At 41.5% G+C, this 18,553-nt stretch overlaps 1 protein-coding gene across 8 annotated transcripts in view; it reads right to left on the bottom strand.

The window, feature by feature from the left end:
* SORCS1 (sortilin related VPS10 domain containing receptor 1) overlaps positions 1-18,553 on the bottom strand; it is a 426,493-nt gene that overhangs the window by 291,507 nt on the left and 116,433 nt on the right. For all 8 annotated transcript variants that reach the window (XM_081863380.1, XM_081863382.1, XM_081863381.1 and 5 more), the window contains exon 2: positions 3,368-3,435. In XM_081863380.1, the coding sequence (XP_081719506.1) occupies positions 3,368-3,435 (68 nt within the window). The remainder of the gene's footprint in view (positions 1-3,367; positions 3,436-18,553) is intronic.

Here is an 18,553-nt window from a genome sequence, read left to right as displayed (position 1 = left end):
CACTTGCAGCAGTGTTCCATTGAGAGCGCATCACTGGTTGGCATTCAAAGCCTTGAAGGATAAGGTTAATCACAGTTCTTTAATGTTTGTCTCCACACAGTTTCAATCACATTACAAATGTGGAGATTATTTCCTCCCTCCATCTCCTTGCCACCACCACCAATTCCCTGCAGATATGGTATCTTTTATTCTGACATTTTACTTATCTTAAACTTAAGCTTATCTTTATTTAGTAGCAGAAACCACTGTTTTCTCCAGAGTCTCAAAGCTTAATCCCTTTTGTGATCTAGGAGATATCTGGGAGAGCATTGGAAGAAGAAAATATATATAAACAAATCCAACTTGACTAATTGTTCTGTGTCACACAAGCTATTTCTTACCTTTACTCCCTTTCTTGAAGAAAAATAAATGCTTTTTTAAAAAAGAGAGAGAGAAATCAAAAGCACAAGAAAGGCAGAGTCTACCTAGAGGATTATAGTGTAATTAATGCCAAGTCTAGCTGGAGAGAAATCTCAATAACTCATTTCAAAAGTGGAATCACCCTTGTAACTCAGAGCCTGTTGATCCACTGAGACTGGTGCATGAAAAGCTCAGCTGCCTATTGACTTCTCTGCCTCTTACACACTGTGTAGTAGCAGCAGAGTCTTCTGATGCCTAGGACCTCATGTGGATCACTTTATTAATTTTAATACCATTTTAAAAAACACTTTAGTTAAATTTCCAAAGCTAGGTGACTGAAAGAAAGATCCAAACCTGGCAAGTAATCACATTACTGAAAATATATAGCTGATGGAAGAAAAGCTTCATTATTTCTCCTTAAACCCAGACCCGAAAGGAACCATGCTTAATTAATGCATTTATGGATATAAAGGTCAACAATGGTATCGTTTTACTTAAATGACACTGCACGATCTCACTCCTCCATATGGAACAGTCACAAGAATGAGACTCACCACAGCTCCCCATTATGTTGAAACAGAAGGGAACTGTTTAAATGATGGTTAGTTCAAACAACCTAGGCTCAAACCATGGTTCATTCTCCTGCTTGTTCACGAACTACAACTAACCATAGTTCCCAAGTTAAAAAAATAACAGGAAGCTCTGATTAGTGTAAAATGGGAAGTAGATGCTTCCAATTTTGTCCTTGAGAACAGGTCTTTTCTGTAGTGGCTCCCCATTGGTGGAATGCTCTTCCTAGGGAGGTTCGCCTGGTGCTTTCGTTATATATTTTTAGGCACCAGGCAAAAGTGCTTCTCTTCAATTTCCTCTCAATTAAAGAATCCATGACAGATGCCATCCAAGTTCTGCTTAGAAATATCCAAGGAAAACAGTTCACCTTTTGAGGGAATCTCCTTTCCCATAACTTGAAGCCATTGGTTTGCATCCTACCCTTCAGGGCAGGAGAAAACAAGCTTGCTCCATCTTCTATGTGGCAGCCCTTTAGGTATTTGAAGATGGTTATCTCCTCTCAGTCTCCTCTTAGCCAGGCTAAACATACCCAATTCACTCAAGCGCTCCTCACAAGGCTTGGTTTCCAAACCCCTAATCATCTTGGTTACCCTCTTCTATACATATTCCAACTCCAAATATGCTTCTTAAATGTAACATGTTAAAATATCAATATGACCCCTTATATTAAAGACTTGATTCTATTGATTCTGCAAAACAATGACCGATATCCAAAATAAATATGAGGACATGCTCACATGTGCCAAATTTTATGAATTAAAGAACTAATTCTACTTGCAAATGTCACATCAAAAATTGGCCATAGGACTTACCTACTGCTTTATTTTTAACCTGCATCATTCTAAAAGTTTAAGAAAAATGAGAAAATATCCCTATATTGAACCTAAGAGGGATGAGGCGAGTCCTTGCTCTCTTCAACCTTCAGAAACTGGATGTCATTTAGAGGCAAACAAGATCAAAACACTCATATGCAAGAGAATACATTATTTCATTCATTGACATCATACCTGGAAAAGCTTGGAACATTCAAGGTTGCAAAAGGTTGCTCTTTTCATTTTATTTCTATGTACTGTTTGATATTTTTAAGGAACAAACACCGAGGTCTACACTAATGTCACAAGGCAAATAGAAATAGCACTCAATAGCCTATTGCTAAACTCTTTAAAAACTTCCTACTATCACTTTTTGTTGTCTCATAGAAAGAACTTTGCAACACGTCTACTGGTAGTCTCTGGTGACATTAAAGAGAAGAGATCCCCTCTCAGTGCAAAGATCTAATGCCCCAAGCCAAACCTCATCTGTACTATTCTCCCCCATTAGAAGCTTGTCTCCCAGCAGCAGCACTGCCATCTACCAGAGGGGTGAGGCAGTGGAGAAGTTCATGCTTTTAGATTTATACTGTACTGTGTTTTCTATTTATGATATAATAAATGTAGGCATATTTATTATTAATACTGTAACCATGTAGTAATTTATAAATGCAAAGGAAGACGGGGAAAAAGCAAACACTTGGAACTTCCGTCTTCTTGACAAAAATAGTAGAATTTGTTTTCAAGTTGCTATCCTTCAGATTCCTTTACTCAATGCAAGAGAATATAAGATGACCAGCATGTTTCTTCCCAACATGGGATGGGAGAACTCACCAAGGAAATACGTACAGTACTTTTATATTAATTAGTTTGGGACACACATTGCTACATTGTTGTTGATGTTAAGCAACTCTAGGTATAATGAGTGACTAAACAGGAGTCCATTAAAAGCTCCATGTAAGCTTTCTAAGCAAAGAGTAAGAGTTGAGTTAAATATTATATATATGTTAAGTAAGTGTGGGGGGGGCAGAGGCAGTGTGAATAGAAAAGTGTGAATAGAAAGAAAATATCACTGCTAAGCTTGAAATGGAAATTAACTAATATTGCGGAACAGACTCCCACAAGAGTGGTGGATGGTCATCTGTCATGGATGCTTTAGCTAAATTTCCTGCATTGCAGGGGGTTGGACTAGATGACCCTTGGGTCCCTTCCAACTCTAAGATTCTAGGATTCTGTTATTCTATTGGAAAATGAGCTTGTTAATGCACTACTCAACATATTGTAAGAAATAAATTATTAATACAAAATGGAAAAACATTAGGTTTTGCTTTCAGTTTTTAAATCAAATTTTCATTTTTAATTAACAGATACATGAAAGCAGCAGTACATTATGTACTGTAGCTGAAGAGGATGGCTCAATTCTGACATCTCCACGTGTGAAGAATGAGCAGAGCCATAAATGACCACTCTGAGAGACCTGTAAACCTTCCATCATGTAAGAAATCCAATTAAATCTAATGAAAGGACTGTACCACAGTGTCCAAATTGTTAAGTAAGTTGGTAATTATTAACTCAGCTTATCTACATACCTCCACAGTGAGCTCTCCGTGATACTCCCCAGGTTGTAGTCATACAGCTTTGTCAGAATTAAAATCACCTGCAGGCACAAGAAGGAAATCATGGTTACTCTCTAACAATTAGAATCTCATAGAACTGATATGACCCAGGGGAGGACTTAGACTGCTGTTAATGGGTGCTTAACATAATTAAATGAATTGCTCAAGCATTTGCTTAACTGATATGGAAGTGTCTGCAGAGACGTCCGTCCGCAGACATCAGAATTCCTCTCACCAGTGTCTGCCGCATGTGGCAACTTCTCTCAGAAAAAAGGGAAGGGTCATCTGCTTTACCACTCAAAGCACATGATAAAGGTGAAACGTCAACATGGTGTGAGCCAAATTAAAACTATTTTTCTAGACCTGATGCAGGGGCTCCATGTGAATTAATGGTCAAGATCTTCTACTCTGGCAGTTACCCCCTGCCCCCCGAAATAAGCCCTCACATTGTACAATAACACTGATAGATAAACCACAGACTTTAATAAAGACCCATAGTATAGTATATTCTTCTAAATAGTATGGAGTTATAGAGCTGGACAGGATCTTGTAGGCCCAACACCATGTACTATGCAGGAAATGCAGAACAAAGAATGGCTTTCCAATAGCTGCGTGAAGACCTTTGCCAAGGGAACCCAGAAATCCCTGTTTGTAATTGGTTCAGTTATCAGACTGCCCTTATGGATAAAATGCTTCTCCTGAACTTTAGCTGAAATCTGTTAATGGATGTAGCCATACTCTCTGGGGCAGCGCATAACCATTCATTGATCATTTCTGTGTGATAGCCCTTGAGGCCTCTCAAGAGTATTATCATCCAGCTAAACATGTTTAGCTTATGGACTTGTCATCCATACCCCTAACTACCATTGTTGCCCCCCTCTGTACCTTTTTTCAATTAGTTTATATCCTTTTAAAATGGCAGCTGTTACATTTTATGATCTGGAAACTTTTTATTAAAGTTTTTCTTGTTTAACAAACAAACAAAAGTACATATATCGTCCACTTTATACCTGTCCATTTGATGTTTTGTTTGTTTGCCCTAAATGCTGAACTTTGCATTTGTCTGTATCAAATTTCCTTTTGTTAATTTCAGCCATTTCACATTCTATCAGGATCGTTTTGAATTTTATTTCTATCTTTTGAGGTGTTTGCTATTTCTCCCCGATTATCCACACATTTAGCAAGGATTGCCTCCACTTCTTCACCTAAGGCATTGATCCCAATGTACAAAGAATACCAGACTTGGAACAGAGCCTTACAGCACCCTAAAGGCAACCAATGATGAGCCCTCCAGGAGTACCATTTTCCAACCAGCTGGAAATCCATTTCATAGAATCATAGAATCATAGAGTTGGAAGAGACCACAAGGGCCATCAAGTCCAACCCCCTGCCAAGCAGGAAACACCATCAGAGCACTCCTGACATATGGTTGTCAAGCCTCTGCTTAAAGACCTCCAAAGAAGGAGACTCCACCACACTCCTTGGCAGCAAATGCCACTGTCGAACAGCTCTTACTGTCAGGAAGTTCTTCCTAATGTTTAGGTGGAATCTTTTTTCTTGTAGTTTGGAACCACTGCTCCATGTCCGCTTCTCTGGAGCAGCAGAAAACAACCTTTCTCCCTCCTCTATGTGACATCCTTTTATATATTTGAACATGGCTATCATATCACCCCTTAACCTCCTCTTCTCCAGGCTAAACATGCCCAGCTCCCTTAGCCGTTCCTCATAAGGCATCGTTTCCAGGCCTTTGACCATTTTGGTTGCCCTCCTCTGGACACGTTCCAGTTTGATGGCATTATCATCTAACCCAAATTTAACCAGTTCATGGAGTGAAATATGGGGCATGTTGTCAAATGATTTGCTTAAAACAAGATGAATTACATCCACAGCATCCCATTAATTGGGTTTATCGACCCAATTAAAAGAGAGAGAGAAAGAGATTAGTCTTAAATGAAATTTTAAGGGAAAGCTGCATTACATAATTTTTCAGTGCAAATGTGCTTCTGGCATTACTTAATCAAAGTGTGCTTGTGGCTTCCATGCTAGTTACTGTAAAGTCATTCATTCATTCGTTCATTGTGGTAGGCCAGATTCCCCCCACCCCCACAGCCACATATCCACCTTATCGGCATTGTGGTCATGTATAGCAAGGGTGGATAACACGCAGCCCTCCATACATTGATGAACTACAGCTATCATTATTCCAGGCCCTTGGCCATGCTGCCTGAGACTGGTGGGAGCAGGAGTCTAAGTCTAACTGGAGGGATACAGGTTAGACATCCCCAATGCTATTTTTCTAGGAAAAGAGGTGCTGAAATTCACCATGAACACCTCCCTTGTTCTCTTATAATGGCAATGGCACCACCCTGAGAGGCGCCAGAACTGAGTTCCTGTGAGTTTCAGCTGGAAAAAAGTCCCAGACACCCCTGGTGTAGATAACACTCAATGGAATATCATTTATATGGGGTAGTACATGCTCTAGTAATTTCACCATGCCCTTGTAAAACCACCAAAACATATAGAAAACAGTGGTGCCCCCCAAAACTATGGACATGCTTTAAGTAAGATCTCTGTTGGAGGTTTTGTTAAGCTGCTTTTCGGGTTAACAGGTTCAGTTGCTGACAGTGCCCTTAATTCCTGTTACAGATGGATGTGAGACCTGGCACACTGCTAGCCTGACTTCATTATTTGGTTTACTGCCGTCTTGTATCAGGAGAGCAACTACCAGAAATGCTTTATGTGCAAATGCCCCTCCCTTCCCCATTTTCGTAGTGGGGGATTTATAGGTCTATTCAGGGAGCGGAGCGGCAACATAATTCTGTATCTTCAACAAACAGCCGCCCTGCTGCCACTGATAAGCTTTCCTGGGAGGGCGGTGATTGAAATTTAGCACTTTCCAAGCCTTAATTGGCACATGTCTTTGTCAGGCATACGCACCCGCTGTGGGAATGCCATCTGACAGGGTGGTAGGCAGCCTGACACCTAGCAAAGCTCAGGTTCTCTCTAAAAAAAAGTGAAATTAAAATCAAAGTGAGTCATCAACTTTTAGTAGATCAGAGTTTGGAAAATGGAGGACAGCAGAATGACTAGCGATTTCCAGCTGCAATTAGCTGTTCATCTCTGCTGTGCTCGACTACATTCTTGGCACCATATTGTTTCAGCTGCCATTGTGCCAATAACCCCATATGAACCAATCATTTATTATGATTTATTTACCAACCACATGGCTCCCATCGAGCCCTCAGAACAGCTTACAGACAAAAGCAAAAACAGCACTTAATCCATAATCAAACAAGTAGCAACTAAAATGACATCAATTTAACTACTTTAAAATCAAGTTTGAAATAGCATTTTATCAAGCAGCTGAGATAAAGTTTGTACTGAAAAAAATAAATCAGGCTGGGTTGCAAAAAGTTTCAGCAGAAAGTCAGAGTGGGGGATAGTGTTTCAACCTATACTGAATTTCAGTTTCAGTCCTCTTGAAGATTTAGGTTCACATTTTGGGCGTAGTTCACAAGTGGGAGCTCTGATCTTGGCAGTGATAAGGAGCACTTCCGGAGAGCTAAGTTAACAAACTGTGCCATTCCTGGAAATATCAGACTTAGCCAAGGCGACACATGTCTTAGTTCAGAGGTAAGGAACTTTTCTAGTCCGAATTATATCTCCTGCCCCTTGTAGGCCAAGTTTCACAGGTGGGTGGAGCTTCACACCTGTCCATCATCTGATGTCAAAATTTTATCAGGTGACCTTTTCGCCCACAGGGGTCTTTAGAAGCTTCTTTCAAACTGCTATTTTGTGCAACACTTTGAACTGAGTTTCTGAAGATCTGAAAATCAGATGCTGCTGAAAATAACATTTTGAGGGGGCTTCTGAAGACATCTTCAGAAGCTCTTCTCAGTGTGCTATTAGTTACATTTCGTTTGGACTCATGCAATGCCCAGCATTCTGTCTAGTGATCAGTTAGAAACCAACTAAGCAATTTTATAGCTACGCTGGCTACCCCACTCCTTCCTGGAATATTAGCAAGACTCTGATCCAGAGGACTTATAAGATATTGTTTCCCCCTCCTGAGTAGGTCTCAGTGATTAGTTTTATACACCCAGACTTGATTTTTGTTCCTAGCCTAACTAAGAGATACTCATCACACTTTCTGTTCCTGGGATCCTGGTAGAAATTGTGGAAGGCTGTGTCAAGGGTAAGGAGCTGTGATCAGTTAGAGCATGTCAGGTCTCCTGAAGCTACATCTTTCCCATGGGGTCAGCTTCCAGAAAAAGGGTTATTTATTAGGGTCCAATGACTTCCCTGGATCCCTTGGAGATGTCACCCAGTTCTGGTTCTGCACAGTTGTTTTCAGAAAAACAGCTGAAACAATGAAGTCTACATTGCTTCATAGAATCATAGAATCATAGAGTTGGAAGAGACCACAAGGGCCATCGAGTCCAACCCCCTGCCAAGCAGGAAACACCATCAGAGCACTCCTGACATATGGTCGTCAAGCCTCTGCTTAAAGACCTCCAAAGAAGGAGACTCCACCACACTCCTTGGCAGCAAATTTCACTGTCGAACAGCTCTCACTGTCAGGAAGTTCAAAAAAGCTTCAATGCTTTTTTGGCTGTATGAAGTGATACTAATGACCCAACCTAAGAATAAATATTCCTAGAGAGATTAAATCTTGGGTTGTACGCATATTTAAATCACTTCTATGTTAAAGCAATATACAGTGATCTTTAAAAATATGTAGACTGAATGACTATTAGGTAATCCCCTCATCTTTCATTTTAATGCACCCCTTTTCATAATACCCCTTTTACTTTATTGCTATGGTGCGATAACCTTTCTTTTCCAATTACTTTTTCTGATAAAGTACATATTTTTTGATACAAAGACAAAAGTGCAAACAGGATAGCAAAATGCATGTTTGCATTGAGGGACTCTCATTTTGTGTATTGTTAGTAAAAAAAAAAAGCTATGTAGACCCATCATGTAAAATATTTCTTCTTTCATTCTTACTTCCGCTTCTTTGTTGTTTAGCCTGTAAAAGGTTAGTTTACATTTAACATTCTTTTTCTCTCTCCCTGGCTGTCGCTAGCCAATCTGAAGACCCTAATGAACAAAGACATGCATATTATGTTGTTCTAAATGTCAAAATATGGGTGTAAAGGGATTCGGCAATGTAATGAAAAATAATGTATTGCCCTTTTTTCTCTTTGTTTCTATTCCTCTCATCTACAGTAATTTCATCAAACAACACAACTAGCTATAGAAGAAGTAAAGAAAAATGAATGTAAGCTTTGCTTACATATCCCCTGGTCTTTGAGGGGCTTCTGTAGTCATGTTGCAGAAGCGAGGGGAACAACTTAATGTAAGCAACTAATAGAAATACAGTATATACTCAAGTATAAGCAGACTTATTCAGCACATTTTTAATGCTCAAAAAGCCCCCCTCGGCTTATAGAAGAAGAAGAAGAGTTTGGATTTGATATCCCGCCTTTCACTCCCTTTAAGGAGTCTCAAAGCGGCTAACATTCTCCTTTCCCTTCCTCCCCCACAACAAACACTTTGTGAGGTGAGTGGGACTGAGAGACTTCAGAGAATGGTGACTGGCCCAAGGTCACCCAGATGCTGCATGTGGAGGAGCGGGGACGCGAACCCGGTTCCCCAGATTACGAGACTACCACTCTTAACCACTACACCACACTGGCTCTCGCAGTGAGGGTATACTCAAGTGAGGGTCCTTTCAGGCTGCTCCTTACTCCTCCACCACCTTTGATGCTGTCGGTGGCGGAGGAGAAGGAACGAGCAGCCCGAAAGCAGTGTTTTAGGGCTGCTTGCTCTTCCTCCGCCACTGCCACCACCACCAGGTTTGTGGTGTGGTGAACCGGCTTATACTCGAGTCAATAAGTTTTCCCAGTTTTTTGTGGTAAAATTAGGTACCTCGGCTTATACTCGAGTATATACGGTAGTTGTCCCTTAACATTTCCCACTCCCTGCAATGTTTTCCATTCAAGCAATTTGAATTTAATTATTTTCCCCTAACGTATCAAGTGCTCTCATTTCCACTGTTCAGCATACTATGTATAATGCTTCCTTCCTTATAATCTATCATGGTTACCCAGATCAACAGAAGGTGCACTATTAAGAATGCCATCTATGAATAATCATTTTTTAAAAACAAGATAATGACATTTTATGTCTTAGACAAAATTTTACCACCCAGCCTTTGTAAGCAAACCCTATTGAGTTCAATGGTACTAATTCCAAGGGAAGTGTATATAAAATAGCAGTGTGAGAAATGCGCTAAAATTCAAGCATTCAGAAGTGTTTCCATATTTGCCAGTTTTGCAACCAAAAAACAGCCCAGTTTTTACAATTCTCCTGAAGATGCTCGTGTTCAAGCTTTGGCACATCTTTATAGAAAAGGTGCTGAAGAATAATGCACCAGCAAACAACAAGGACTGTTTCAGTGTCTTGGCTATCCACATGTCATGCACAGATGATGCAAATACTAAGAGGACATTGTAAGCCCAATGTAGCAAAACATGGGAGATTCCTAGATAGATTTTCATGTGCAATTTTCTCTCCTAAAAGCAGTATGGTAGGAAATGTTTTAGACTGCAGCTACAGTACAAAGGTGGAGAGATCTTTACTTTCACCACACAACCTTTGGCCTAGGTTCAATTCTTCCCCTTCCCCTAGCAGCTGTCATTAAGAAAAGAAAATTAATGGGAAGTTCAAACCATTGATCTCTCATAAAATGTATAATTTGATGTCTGAGATCAACATGGGTTCTAGAGAGAAACCTGGTGGTTACCTGCCATTTAGAGGCAGGTATTTCAGAACAATGCCATTATTTAAATCATAATATGATGAAAAGGGAAGGGGAGGAAACAGGGGCAGATGATGGCACAGAGCAATGATGTCCTCCAGATGAAGAATTCCTACCTGGAAGTGATCTGCAAGGTTACATGACACATGAATATTCATAAACACAGATCCAAGCAAAGCAGTTTACACTGTGCTAATCTTAGCAAAAAGTACATCTGCTAGGCCTCCCCATCAGACCAAGAAAGAGATCTCAACTTCCAACTGCAGTAACTGATCTAGGATGAGCCAAAGTTGCATGCATAGCCATGATCAGCTTATGATTTCAAGCTCCCCGGGCATCACAAAAGGCAGCTGTCAAAACAGGCACAAGCTACTTGTTTCCACAAGTCTTTAGGGAATGAGAATCTGTGCCTTTGGAAGATAATTATCTCAAGGCTTGTGCCTTTCAGTTCCAATGCAAGCCACAAAATCCAATACTTGCCCCTTTGAAAGTGTTGGCAGTGTCAGGTTATTTGAAACAAACTCTGGCCTCTGTCTTCAGCCAGGGGACCAAAGGCCACTGGGATGCTGTATTCATGTTTTCCATAAAGAATATAGTGAAAGAAATCCTACAGCTATATTTTATGAATTACAGGAATGCAACTTTGTGTGATGTTCCTAGAAGACTCATATTACTTTCCACTCTATGCCCAAGGGATCCAACTATTTTGACACAACTTTCAAAAACATGGATACCATATCAAGCCAATATAGTGTCACTTAATCGCTTGGCTAAGCTTCCCTGACACTAATGCTCTTTTCCCCTGGCAGCTACTCTGGCCACTTTTACACTGACATTTATCTAGAAAGATTAGTCACTATAACCCTGTTCATTTTCCATGTGCTTTGGAAGAGGCATCAATTGTGCTAAGGAAGAGAATGAGCAACCTTTAAGGTATAGCTGGGATGGTTCTATGCATAAAAGACCAGAAGGCCCCCAAACACAGGGTCGCCCTAAGAACAATATGCATGGCATGAGCCACTTCTGATGTTGCTTTGTTATACCCATGTTCTGAAACAGAAGACAGGTAAAGCCTACTGAAAAGCAGCTTTGTGATGTTGGGATGTTTGCATGTGATTCTGAAATGTATTAACTATCACCACTGCTTTATTTTTTTCTTAAAAAAATGTTTAGGGGTACTCTCATTTTCCTACTCATATTGAAATGCTGTGCCTCAATGAGGCCAAACTTAGAGTCACAAAATGTTTAGGTGTTTGTGTGTCGAGGTCCCCAGGGCCACCCCAATAACTCACACATCACACGGAATTTTTGTTTAAGGTTTTTGGCATAATTTTGGCCACTTTAAGAAAATACAAACAAGTGAGTGTCCCCCCCACCATGGGGGACAGTCTGACATTCCGCACACCTGTGAAAGTCAGAAAAGGGGAATACACTTGGGGCTAGCGACGGAGCAGGGAACCTGCCCTCAGCCCACCCCAAATGCAGCCAGGAGCTCTTGCAGTGGCCCGAGCCCCCTTGACAGGGTGGACAAGCAATAGTTAGCCCCTGATTCCTTTAACGGAATCCCTTGCAGCAGCAGCATTAGAGGGGCAGGCACAGCCAATCCATGTCCCTCAACCAACCAAACCATAAACCAATGCCTAACCGCAACCTTATAAGTTGTGATGAATTGCTACGCAGTAGGCAAAAACCAAATAGCACCAGCCAATCAGCCAGATGGATAAAATTCCTACCGGGCCCCTGCCCCAAGAGCAGACGACCCCATGACAGAAAGCAAGGTCAACACGCACAACCGTAATTCTAGGGAGGGGGGACGGGCAAAAAGAGGAAGCCCTAGCCTCGTGCAAGGAGTTTTAGTATTTCTGGCTGTCAGTCAACAAATGGCAACATCAACTTCTTCCCAACAACAAGGGAAGACCAATCGTATCAGTGGCCAACGGTCAATTAACCCGCCCCAAAACTTTGGAGTGTCCTGGTGGCCCCCACCGCAACACGTGCTCTCCATGAAGGAGAACACGCTATGCGTCCCCCCAGAAGAAAACACCACTGACTATCATAAGGATCTGCAAGCATAAGACCACAGATTCATATCTGATCTTTGTGTTTGGGGGAAGAAAACAAGGTTGTTTTCTTTTGTAAATACATTATAGGGAGCAATTTCTGATTGCACAGCTATTTCTAACACAAAACAACCTATCTGTAGGAACTCAATCTTTCCACCTGAAAATATTTTAGTATCTTATGAATCACCAGGCTTCCTACCTACAAATTATTTCCATTTTTCCCCAGTACAATAAGATGCTAAAGTCAAGCAAATAGCTTTTATCACTTCATTGGGGATGGAGTTCTTCAAAGAGAGGCAAATAAATCAACCTAATAAAAACATGCTTCTGCTATAATTCCAAGTGATTTGGTTCTTTCGATTTATAACCTCAGGGCTGGATTGAGAATTTTGTGAGCCTCGAGGCAAGACATCTGCAAGAGACCTGTCTCTCCCCCAATGAACGTGTAATGTTTGCTCACTTCCATCATTGCTCAAAAACACTTAGACCAGAGAAACAAAAGTCCAAGGTAAGTCATAGACTTAACTTACGCCTGCTTTTCCTATGTAGTGGTTCTGCCCATTTCCTGACCACTCAAAGGTACTGCATAGAGATTTTCAGCCTTTTTGACTCCCACCTCTGACTCTGCCCTGCTTCCCCTTCAAAGGCTTTATCTGAATCTGTCACTGCCCCCTAATTTCTCTCCAGTTCTGTGGGGCTCCTCCAGCCCCCTTACCAACAGTGCCCCTGCCACAAATATCTGCCCCACTGTGGTCTTTTGTTTGTTTCTTTATCCAACCCTACTTGATCCTATTCGCAAGTTTGTCCCCTCTCACCCACTGGTACTCACCTCCATCCGAGCCCCCCAATCTGTCAGGTGCATCCCACTCAATACCAGCCGGCTGGCTGCCCCCTTGGCATAGAAGCCCCACCTGCTTTGTGCCCCACTTTAACCCCTCCAGGATATCACCTCTGACTCCTCCTTCCCTCCCTTCCTTGGGCTTCTTGCCTGTCTCAGGCAAACAAACTAATAAGTACCCTCATCTCAAATCAATCAATCAATCAATCAATCAATCAATCTACTCCCTATGTTCATCTCTGCCTTTACTGTCTCCTCCCTCCAACTCACCAGCTCTCTCTCTCCCTCCTCTTCTTGTCCTCCTCCAAGTAGCCCCTGGACAGTACCCAATACAGCCTGTCCAATAGTAATGCATCATGTTAATGGTCCCAACCAACAGGAGTGCACTTTCTTTACCGAGGTCTGATTGTCGTTATCAGAGGAGAGAGGGAAGGAAGAAGGGATGGAGGTTGGTGCTACCTGTGGTGCACCATTCAGGGCTACATGGCACACTGATTGAAAACCACTGGCATAGAGAATGAAAAGCTGGCATACGGACTACAGTGCACAACAAAGCAACAACATTCAATACTTTGGACTAGACTTTTGACACACATGTCAGAAACGTTGGCCACCGCTGATTTGTCTTCATTAAATGAAGCTATCACCAAGCCCATCTCACATCAGACTGGCTGGCAAATAACTTCCAACTTACATGCATCGTGGACCATGGTTAAAGTGCTTACCCTGTCACATTTAAATGTGTGTGCTGGTCCATACAAGGGCTTCTTTGTCCCTTATACAGGGACTGTACAATTCCCTGGAACTTTCAAAATCAAACTTTGGAGGCTTTTGTAGTCTTCCCTCTGAGCCGAGAATATTTGCACAAGAAGTAGAGTTATATTTTCTGTTTTGGCATGACTTCTTAACTTACAAAAAAATCCCTCATCAAATGTGTGCATTAGAGCACAAAGGTAAACATTCATAAAAATTCAGTTCATATCTAGTTTTCTGCTTTCAAGGACTAATGGCCCTGGAGTTGTTTACAAGAACACGGTGCTATATTACTTTTAATATGGCTAATTTTCACTCATTCCTCCATACATCAAACCATTGTTTACCTCTGCTCAGCAACCTAGGCAACTTGAAACAAGGAACAAGGAACACGGATTGTGACATCCAATACAATGCGCTCGCACGCGCGCTCTCTCTCTCTCTCAGTTTACACGGCTCTCTCTGTATTCAAGCCTCACATCTGATAGATTCACTCATATTATACATAACAAAGTGAGGGCATGTACAAGCAGATTGTGTCATGTCAAAAGTCCCAGCCAGCCAGTTGGCTATGGCTTACTTGCTTTTACAAGTAAAACTGCTTCTTAAGCAAGCTTCCTTATGGGTAAACAAAGCACTCATCTCCCCTCTAGGTAATACAGACAGCTCACAGAAGTGAGCTGTTCCAAACTGTATAGGGAAAAGAAACAAATCCCCTTTTCAAATATAATAAATAAACACAAATACTTTTCATGCAGCAAATCTGCCAGAGGAACTGTGTTGAATAGTTTGAACTTATCTCACAGCATTTGGGATGGCGGTAGGGATGGGGAGATGAAACATGGAAGTGCTGGATGTTGTTGCATTCTCAAGTCTGATCCCCCTACCAAAAATGTTTGGATTTCCTACATATGTACCATATATAAATATATAGTCGATGCTTTATGAGTGAAAGCAAATATGAAGAAAGAAAATGAAGATAATACTATTTAAGCCTTCTAATACCAAACCTTTATCCATCTGATATTTCACTTCCAACTGTGACAATCTTGCATATGTCAGAAGACACCTCCCCCCCCCCAAAAAAAGTGACCAAAATCTGACTTCTCAATTGGCCATGGACAGAATTAATTTAACAAGCAAGACTGCTTGCTCCAACAAGCTGTCCCTCTTGTGGTAAACACATAGCTTTTTCTAGACTGATTAGTTCCCCTCTCTCACACAAAATGGCTGCCATCTGTCAGTTCATTTGTAAAAACACAGAAAAACTGTCCAGAGACAGTTGGGCAGCAATAAACACTGGTCTAAAGCAGAGATGGAGAGACTATGGTCCTCTGAGTATTGTTGGACTGCCCATTAACCCTAGCCAGCATAGGCAATGCTCAGGTATTATTAGAGCTGCAGTCTAGGAACATCTAGAGGGCCTCAGGTTTCCCATCACTGGTCTATAACTTTGCTACATGATTTCATGAGCAAGTCAAATACACATTTGAAGAGGTACAGTACTTCCACCATTTTCTTGTGGAGGGCTGGTCATTTGAAATAGCCCTCATGTGACTATCACACTTCATATGAAATGACAAACTGAGGAAGATGGTTCCTGGTTTCACAGCTATGAACAGTGCAAACTTGAACAGTGCTTACTGTAGTGGAACACCCTCCCATCAGATGTCAAAGTATATAACTTTTAGAAGACATCTGAAGGCAGCCCTGTATAGGGAAGCCTTTTAAGGTTTAATATTTTATTATGTTTTTATATGTGTTGGAAGCCTCCCAGAGTGGCTGGGGCAACCCAGTCAGATGGCTGAGGTACAAATAACAAACAAACAAACAAAAATAATTACTATCCCATGAACTCATGTGATGGGAAATCTCTCTCTCTCTCTCTCCCTCTCTCTCTCTCTCCCTCTCTCTCTCTCTCTCACACACACACACACAAACGTCCTGCACAAATTTAAACAAAGTTATGATCTTGCACTACCCAGACGCACGCAACAAATCTTAAATCAAAATCACCTCAGTATATTAGCACCACACAAACACACAAACCTCATTTACTAGATGGTGTCCTGCAGGGTATATTTACGATTGCAGTTATAATGGATCCTATAACCCCCCCCCCAAAAAAAAATATTTCTAGCTAGAAGTTGTAGCAATATGATCTGACCATTTGTAAGCCACTTTCTAAAGGAGAATGAGAAAATGTTGCAAAGAGAGGAGGAAAGGTTGGTGTGGAAAACCTTCCTTGGAATAGAATCACTAGATTGTGGGGAGGGAAATAATTAAAACACAAAAACCCAGACTCCAGAACTGCTAGCTAGAAATAATGTGACAAATTTATATATATCTGAACACCTAGCAGTCAGCTTATTCTGAGGCTTTCTAAAGCAGATAAAAGTGAAAAATTAGCATGCAATGAATAATTAATTTCGTGCTTTACTGATGTTTAAACAAATGGCTTTCATGAAAGGGATAGGCATTCAAGCAATAAATCACTGTTTAGCTCCCTGTCAGAAGGAAAAAAGATACCACGACAGAGTTATTGAACTGAGCTGCATGGTCACAAGGAAAATGCAACAATGATAAAGGAGTGGAGTGCCCTTGAGTAACTGGACAACCCCAGAGTTAGAGGGGAAGGCATACCTTACAAAATATATCTATTTATGATTGGGACAGGACAACAGAAGCAAGCTCATCAGTGTAAATAGTTTTATCTACACTTCCCTAAAACTTCATAAATTTAATTAATGATATCATAAATCACCTGGAAGACAATGGGGCTTATGTCTGATAAACCTGTTGGGCATGTACTATTAGTTAAAGTGGGCCTTCTCAAACCTGGTGCTGCTAGGGCAGCGTTTCCCAACCTTGTGCCTCCAGCTGTTTTTGAACTACAACTCCCATCATCCCTGACAAGCAAGACCAGTGGCAAGGGATGATGGGAATTGTAGTCCAAAAACAGCTGGAGGCACAAGGTTGGGAAACACTGTGCTAGGGTCTACTTGAGATGGCTGAAAATTACTAAGGTCCGCCAGTCACAGAATGGTATTGAAGCTGCAGAACCAGTCGCAAAATGAAGGCAGAGACTGACAATCAGCTGGAAATTACTGGTGCCACTTTCAAGTGATAGCTGATCCCTCTATGGTATTTGTGAAATTATTTGCCACAGCATTTCCCCAGAGGCAAGCTGTTTCATAGCTTAGCTTTCCTCAAAATACTGCTCTGGCAGTATTGTGATACTGCTTCCCCATTTCTCTCAATACTACATTTGCACTAGATCATCATTGTACAGCCCCCAATGAAGGTTGTGTGGTGTCTCATGGACTGGGAAAGCACAGATCTCTGCCTTGAAAGCATGGAGCAAAAGGGAAGTGTGGATTAGTCCTAAGAAGTGGAAATCCTTCTTAGTCCTAAGAAGGTGGTTTAAAACAATTGGGGAGGTCTAGCTAGATTAGGAAGGGGAAATACTGAGGATTTTTTTTTAAAAAAAAAAAAAAAACAAGGAGAAAAAGTAGAGATGGGTAGAACAGAGAAGCCAGCACCTGAAAGCCAACACAACAAAGCTTCAGCATCCTTCTCACTGTACTCAAACCTTCCTTTAAACCACAACTTCCCTCCTCTCTGTGTCTCCCCTTCCTCACTTTATTCACGTCACTGTTATTGTTTAAAACCACCACCTTTCTTGTCTCCGTGTCATTCCACCCTTGCTTTACTCAGACCTGACTCTTCCATTCCTCAGATGCTTCAAAGGCAATAGAGGGTGTGTGCAAACTTGCCTAGGGATGCGGGTGGCACTGTGGGTTAAACCACATAACCTAGGACTTGCCAATCGGAAGGTTGGCTGTTCAAATCCCTGCAACAGGATGAGCTCCCATTGCTCGGTCCTTGCTCCTGCCAACCTAGCAGTTCGAAAGCATGCCAGTGCAAGTAGATAAATAGGTACCACTCCGGCGGGAAGGTAAACGGCGTTTTTGTGAGCTGCTCTGGTTCGCCAGAAGTGGTTTAGTCATGCTAGCTGTACGCCGGCTCCCTCGGCCAATAAAGTGAGATGAGCGCCACAACCCCAGAGTCGGTCACAACTGGACCTAATGGTCAGGGGTCCCTGTTGGCTATTTGCAGTATGGTAGCACCGCAGAGAGCTTGCTGGGGAGACCATGCATTAAAAAGGGACTCAAAAATAACTTAAACAAGGTTTTAATAACAAAAACAAAAACTCCATTTACACTAAATACATCAACAACCATGACCCAACCATCAACCCATCCCCCAGGGTAATGGGAGAGCTAGGTGCTGCTCCTTATATACTACACCCAATTGCTGACACAGCTTAATCAATACAACTCAGCAGCACCTGCTATGTTTCACAGCTGTAAAGCTGGGTCTCGTTATTTTGCTCTGGCCCTTGCTCTGGCCCCTTAAAGACATACACATCGGGTGGAACAATGATGAACCTTTACATTTAAAGAAACCATTCAACAGTCCCTTTACCTTTACTTTACAAACTTGCCTATTTTGCAGAGGTAAAATCTGCATGCATAGCTTTGCGCATTTTTTCCCTATGGCCCCACCCATCACTGGCATGTGGTCCTCAGGAGGTTACCCAAAAAGAAAGAGGTTCCCTTCCCCTGTTTCACACAGATTCTTTCCCATACAGGTCTTTATGTCTTGTTAACTACAAT

This window comes from Podarcis erhardii (genome assembly GCF_964252035.2).
Source record: "Podarcis erhardii genome assembly, chromosome: 5".
In the NCBI taxonomy this organism is placed as follows: domain Eukaryota; kingdom Metazoa; phylum Chordata; class Lepidosauria; order Squamata; family Lacertidae; genus Podarcis; species Podarcis erhardii.
This window is presented reverse-complemented; position numbering and strand designations above follow the sequence as displayed.